Source organism: Myotis davidii, unplaced genomic scaffold (genome assembly GCF_000327345.1).
Source record: "Myotis davidii unplaced genomic scaffold, ASM32734v1 scaffold620, whole genome shotgun sequence".
NCBI classification, from domain to species: domain Eukaryota; kingdom Metazoa; phylum Chordata; class Mammalia; order Chiroptera; family Vespertilionidae; genus Myotis; species Myotis davidii.
In genome coordinates, this window is record NW_006292090.1 from 182,895 (window position 1) to 189,471 (window position 6,577).

Consider the following 6,577-nt stretch of genomic DNA (forward strand, 5'->3'; position numbering starts at 1 on the left):
AAGCCGGTTTGGCTCAGTGGATAGAGCGTCAGCCTGTGGACTGAAGGGTCCCAGGGTCGATTCTGGTCGGGGGCATGTACCTGGGTTGTGGGCACTTCCCCAGTGGGGGTTGTGCAGGAGGCAGCTGATTGATGTTTCTCTCTCTCATCGATGTTTCTATCTCTCTATCTCTCTCTTCCTCTCTGTAAAAAATCAATAAAATATATTTTAAAATAATAATAATAATAGAAATGCCCAGCCCCGAAGAATTCCAACCTCAGTAGGCCAGAGTCAGAGGCAGGAATGTGTGTGTATTTTTTTTCAAAACCTCCCCAGGCGATTCTGATTACCAGCCAGGTTTTGAAACCATTGATCTTGGTTACTCAGACACTAGCATTGAGTCACCTGGAAAGATCAAAGATGGCACCGCCCACGCTACCTCCTCCTCCCACAGGAAAGTGAAGACACACTATCTATAGGTGCAGCCAGATCCTTAGCTCGACCCCGTTATAGAGCCAGCGTGCACCCTGTGCACCTGAAATATTCAGGAGGCAGCCCCCACTGGCTTCGTGTTCTAGGGGGATGGGCCCCACCGACTCAAACGAACTGGAAATCCTCTCCACCTTCTTGGAATAGTTCAGTCACAGGTCTTGTTCTCTTGGGGTTCCTATGAGTTGGTCCCACTCTTTACCAACGTTCACCCGCAGGTCCCGCCCACTTCACCTATTTAGAGACCCAGCTCCACCCACTTGGAATGCTCAGGCCACTCCGAGCTGCTCTCCATGAGAACACCCACCACTCATGTAAAGACCCCCAGGGTCAGCCCTGGCTGGTGTTGCTCAGTGGATAGAACCTCGGCCTGGGGACTGAAGGGTCCTGGGTGCAATTCCGGTCAAGGGCACATGCCCAGGTTGCCGGCTCGATCCCCAGGAGGGAGCGTGCAGCAGGCAGCTGGTCAATGATTCTCTCTCCTCATTGATGTTTCTCTCTCCCTCTCCCTTCCTCTCTGAAATCAATTTAAAAATATATATTTTAGCCCTAACCCGTTTGGCTCAGTGGATAGAGCATCGGCCTGCGGACTGAAAGGTCCCAGTTTCAATTCCGGTCAAGGGCATGTACCTTGGTGTGGGCACATCCCCAATGGGGGGTGGGCAGGAGGCAGCTGATTGATGTTTCTCTCTCATCAATGTCTCTAACTCTCTATCCCTCTCCCTTCCTCTCTGTAAAATTTCAATAAAATATATATTTAAAAAAATATATAGATTTTTTTTTAAAAAAAGACCCCAGGGTCAGGACCCCCGTAATATGAATACTAGACAACCAGCCCCACCCACTCAGCGGACTCGGAGGGCGCCCAGGGCAGCGGGGTTAGGCTTACCTCGGGGGCTATGTAGTCTGGGGTCCCGCAGAAGGTGCGAGTCGTGTTCCCGGGGAAGACGTTCTCCTTACACATGCCGAAGTCGGTGATTTTGATGTGTCCCTCGGCGTCCAGCATCACGTTGTCCAGTTTCAGGTCCCTGCGGTGCGGGGGTGGGGTGAGTAGGAATGGAGTTCAATGGGCTAGAGCCCTAGGTCCAAATCCCTTCCCCTCTAGGGGCCTGACCGCCCCCCCCCCATGGAAAGGCCTGGGGCTGCTCACCGGTAGATGATGCCCTGATTGTGAAGGAAGAAGAGGCCGATGGCGATTTCTGCGGCGTAGAACCTGGAGGAGGGGGTGGGGTCAGAGGTCAATGGCTGGACCCCGCCCCCAAGCCTTCCATCTTCCCTCCACCCTCACCTTGGCCGAGACTCACGCTGCATGGGGCTCCTTAAACTTGCCCAGCTGCTGAATGTGGTACATCAAGTCGCCCCCGGTGACATACTCCATCACAAAATACAGGCGATCCTGGGGGGGAGGGGGTCAGGGGGGAAGTGGGCGGGTCTTAGAGGCAAGGACACGCCCACTAGCCGGTCCCTGCCAGCCTGTGCGCCCAGCATTGGAAGCGAGCCCAGCTGTCTTGCTAAATGGGTGGTTCCTATTCACCGGAGACAAACATGAAAGGCTGGGGGGCCACCCAATCAGAAAGCCAGAATAACTGGCCACGCCCACCATGACCCAAAGTATTCTAACAAGGCCGACTCAGAATCTCCACCTGCCCCATGGGCTGTTAGAACAATACGTGTTCTGGTCCCGTCCTCTCAGAATTGAAGCTTGAGAATTGGAGAAAAAGAAAAAGAAGTAGAAGAAGATCCACTATTTGCTGGAATCCCAAACCTCTTTCACAGCCACTCACACACATGCAGCAGTTCTGGCCCCCTGTTAGGAGCCAACAGGTATACGCCTCACCTGCAAGTGATGATACTGATAATGATCCTATAGAATAAAACCCTAATATGCAAATCGACTGAATGGCAGAATCACCGGTCGCTATGACTGCACTGACCACCAGGGGGCAGACGCTCAACACAAGAGCTGTCCCCTGGTGGTCAGTGCACTCCCATAGAGGGAGCGCCACTCAGCCAGAAGCCAGGCAGCACTTAAGGATGTCTGACTGATGGCTCCTGGACTGCGAGAGGTCGCAGGCCAGGCTGAGGGACCCTTTCCCCCGTAGAGTCACACCCTCTCAAACCCCTGACGGTTCAGCCTCCTTGTCCCATTCCACAATCTTGGGAAATCCTTCTATTTGATGAGTCCTTCATTCAGAATCCAAGAGTGAGGCGACCTACTCTCCCAGCCCAGTTCGGGGCTCACCCCCTCAAAAGACATTCTTCACGCACCCCTTTACTCAACAACCCTTTACTCAAAAACAACCCACTCAACACCCAAGGCAAGCTCGCTGGGGCCACGCCCACACCGGATCCATCAGGCTGGCCACGCCCACTAGGGCTCATCCAGCTGGCCCCGCCCACGCATGGCCCATCCATCTGGCCACGCCCATACAGGGCCCATCCATCTGGCCCTGCCCACTCAGGGCCTATCCATCTGGCCATGCCCATTCAGGGCCCATCCAGCCGGCCCCGCCCACTCAGGCCCACTCAACACTCAAGGCAAGCTCGCTGGGGCCACGCTCACACCGGATCCATCAGGCTGGTCACGCCCACTAGGGCTCACCCAGCTGGCCCCGCCCACGCAGGGCCCATCCATCTGGCCACGCCCATTCAGAGCCCATCCATCTAGCCACGCCCACTCAGGGCTCATTCATCTGGCCCCGCCCACTCAGGGCCCACTCGGCTGGCCACGCCCACTCAGGGCCCATCCATCTGGCTCCGCCCACTCAGGGCCCATCCATCTGGCCACGCCCATTCAGAGCATGAAGCTCTTTGGCCTTGACTTCAGCTCAGAACCCTGGAGCAGGTGCCTGATGGGGCGGGGAGGGGGGGAGGCGGGGCTCTGGAGCCAGCCTCGCCCCTCCCTCCCTCCTTACCGGGGTCTGGAAGGTGGAGTGGAGCTGGGTGAGGAAGTGGGGCCGGCCCCCCGGGCCTCGGCCCCCCAGAGCCAGCACGCGCTTCTCCACCAGGGTGCAGTCCACGTCGTCATCCTGGACGATCACGTCTTTCTTCAGGATCTTGATGGCGTAGAGCTCCTCGGAGCCCCTCCGCTCCGCCAGCATCACCTGGGGACGGAGGCCCAGAGGCCCAGTCGGTCTGGGGACACCCAGGGGTGCAGGTCCCTGGCCCTCCCTTTTGGGGACACAGAGAAGCAAAACCTCGGGCCCTTCCTCTCCCGCTCCGGGGATCTGGTCCCCTGCCTGTGCCAAAAGTTCCCTCAGGGAAAGCAATCCTGATCTTTCTCTTTAAAAATTGTTAGGAGTTTCCAGCGGTTCTCAACCTGTGGGTCGCGACCCCTGTGGCGGTCGAACGACCCTGTCACAGAGGTGGCCTAAGACCATCCTGCATATCAGATATTTACATGACGGTTCATCACAGTAGCAACATGACAGTGATGAAGTAGCCACGAAAATAATTCTATGGTTGGGTCACCACATGAGGAAGTGTATTTAAAGGGCCAGAAGGTTGAGAACCACTGGTAGCCCTGGCTGGTTTGGCTCAGTGGATAGAGCGTCAGCCTGCAGGCCCCCAATAGGGGGTGTGCAGGAGGCAGCCGATCCATGATTCTCTCTCATCATTGAGGTTTCTCTCTCTCTCTCCCTCTCCCTTCCTCTCTGAAATCAATAAAAATATATTCAAAAATAAAATAAAATTTTGGTGAGTTTATTTGAGCTAAACTGAAGACATACGCCGCATAGCAAGACCTCAAACGCTCTGCCATTCACATCTTCATGTGTCTCCTCTCCAGGGACCTGAGGGGCCCCATCCAACCCTCTTCGGGGACTCAGTCCTTTTCCTGGCTGAGGACCAGAACTGTGACCACCCTCCAGACACCCTCCCCTCCCCCCCAGAGCCCCGGGAATCCGACCTTCCCGAAGCTGCCTTTTCCGAGAACCATGAGGAAGCTGAAGTCGGAGATGTGCAGGCGTCCCGGGCTCGCCCCGAAGAAACAGCGCTTGGAGTCCGTGGGACTAGGGGACGGGGAGGGGATGGGAGAGGAAGGACCCATCCGCACCCGCTGCGAGAAAGGGAGAGACCCCGAGGTAGTCAGATCCCCCACAGGGACAGGGGGGGTGTGCCCCAAAGAGAGACTGCATCCAGCCCTGGCCAGTTTGGCTCAGTGGATGGAGCGTTGGCCTGTGGACTGAAGGGTCCCGGGTTCCATTCCAGTCAAGGGCACATGCCTGGGTTGCAGGCTCGATCCCCAGTAGGGGGCGTGCAGGAGGCAGCTGATCAATGATTCTCTCTCATCATTGATGTTTCAATCTCCCTCTCTCTTCCTCTCTCTGAAATCAATAAAAATTTATTTTAAAAAAGAAGAAGAAAGAAAGAAAAGGGTGGGGAGAGATGGAGAGTAAATAAAAGTTGTCCCCGCCCCCTGCTTGGCATAAGAACTTTCTAGGACTTTCCAGAGCCAGGGGGTTTATTTATTATTTAAATAGCCCTTCTAGAGCTTACTGTATGCCATTAAGCCTCTGGAAAACCCTGTTAGCACCCCACCCCACCCCCTTTTAGAGAAGAGGAAGCTGGCACAGAGATGTTAGGTAACTTTCCCCAAGTCACACAGTGGATAATAAGCAGAGCCAGAAATCAAAGTCCATGAACGGCAGGTTATGTCTGCCTCCTTCCTGTTTCTCCATCGTCACCCAGAACGTGGCTTGGAACACAAGCGGTCTCAGCAAGAGGGTGTTGAATGGAGGGCGGTCTCAGGAATGCAGTGCCTATCGCTCAACCTTCAGAGCCGACCCAGAGGCTGAACATCCTCACCACCCCTGTGCCCTGGGCCTGCTGCTCCACCTGGGTGGTCGCGATAGCCTTCCCATCTCACTCAGTTTAAAAGCCAAAATCCTTCCAATGAATGACAAGGCTCTTTCCACAATCTTCCCTCTCTGACTCCACCTCCTGCTCTCCCCCACCCCCAGCCTGTCCTCCCTGCCGCGCAGACACTGTGGACCTGCCCCCACCTCAGGGCCTTTGCACGTGCTGTTCCCTCTGCCCGGAAGGCCCTCCTCCTCCGCTCTCCTCTCCTCGTGGCTCACTCTCTCACCTCCCTCCCATCTTTGCCTCCCTGCCCTTTCTCAGTGAACCTTTCTCTGCTTACTGCAGTTAAAACCACAAACACTTCTCCCAGGACACGCCCTACCCTCCTTAATGTTGATTTTTCTCCACGTGGCTCATTGCTTTCTAACATGTTCTCGTTTATTTTGTTTCATGTCTTTCTCAGAGTGAAGCCTCATGGGGACAGGAATGTTTTTCCTCTCTTGTTCCCCCGCTCTATCCCCGGTGACGAGGGCCCTGCCTTACCCACAGAGGGGCTCAACAAAATGTTTTATGAACGGATCAATGAGGGAGAAAGTATTCCTTCTTTGGCCCGGGGTCCCTCTCCTTTGCTGGGGAACCCTGCACGTCCTCCAGGCCCCACCTCTCTGGGAAGCTTTCTCTGAGTCTCCCAGGCAGGGCCAGGTACCTCCGGGACCTCCCTGGTGCCCCGTGCCCCAGGCCCTCCATCATCAAACATATTCCATCTGCGAGTGAATTTCTCTGTCGGTAGCTTTCACCGACACTGAAAGGGGAGATGCCCGCACAGGGCTTGGCATATCTAACACTTCTGGAAACAGGTGCTCAGTGAGTGAGTAAACAAATGGAGGAGAGCGAGGCCACCCTGATAAATAGATAGAAAAACTCCAGGATCAAGTCTGGTGGTGCCTCCTCCGGGAAGTCCTCTCTGATTACCTTCCCCCCAAAACTGGGTTAGTCTGTGCCGCTTTAGTGCCCTGGACTCCAATTTAACACATCACCCTGGGATTTAAGTTATACCTGTGACTGTGTCCCTACCTCGGGGAGTTACCTGAGAGTCAGGTTCACCTAGGACTACTCAGCAAGCATAGCCCTGCCACCAGGTATATGTTCGGCCCATGTGTGCGGAAATGAAGACAGTTATTAGGGGAGAGAGAGACACACACACACACAGATCCCAGGAATGAAACTGTCTCCATTCCAGGTCTCAGCGCCACTCACCTCATAGAGTTCCAGGGGGTAGTTACAGGCCTGGGGGGAGGGAGAAAGCCAG

The 6,577-nt window shown here is 55.2% G+C and overlaps 1 protein-coding gene across 1 annotated transcript in view; it reads right to left on the minus strand.

Moving 5' to 3' along the window:
• PRKCG (protein kinase C gamma) overlaps positions 1-6,577 on the minus strand; it is a gene marked incomplete at its 5' end in the record, with an annotated part of 32,744 nt that overhangs the window by 5,184 nt on the left and 20,983 nt on the right. The window contains 5 exons of the mRNA XM_006765376.1: positions 1,358-1,496; positions 1,619-1,681; positions 1,773-1,864; positions 3,384-3,572; positions 4,376-4,525. Coding sequence (XP_006765439.1) covers positions 1,358-1,496; positions 1,619-1,681; positions 1,773-1,864; positions 3,384-3,572; positions 4,376-4,525 — 633 coding nt within the window. The remainder of the gene's footprint in view (positions 1-1,357; positions 1,497-1,618; positions 1,682-1,772; positions 1,865-3,383; positions 3,573-4,375; positions 4,526-6,577) is intronic.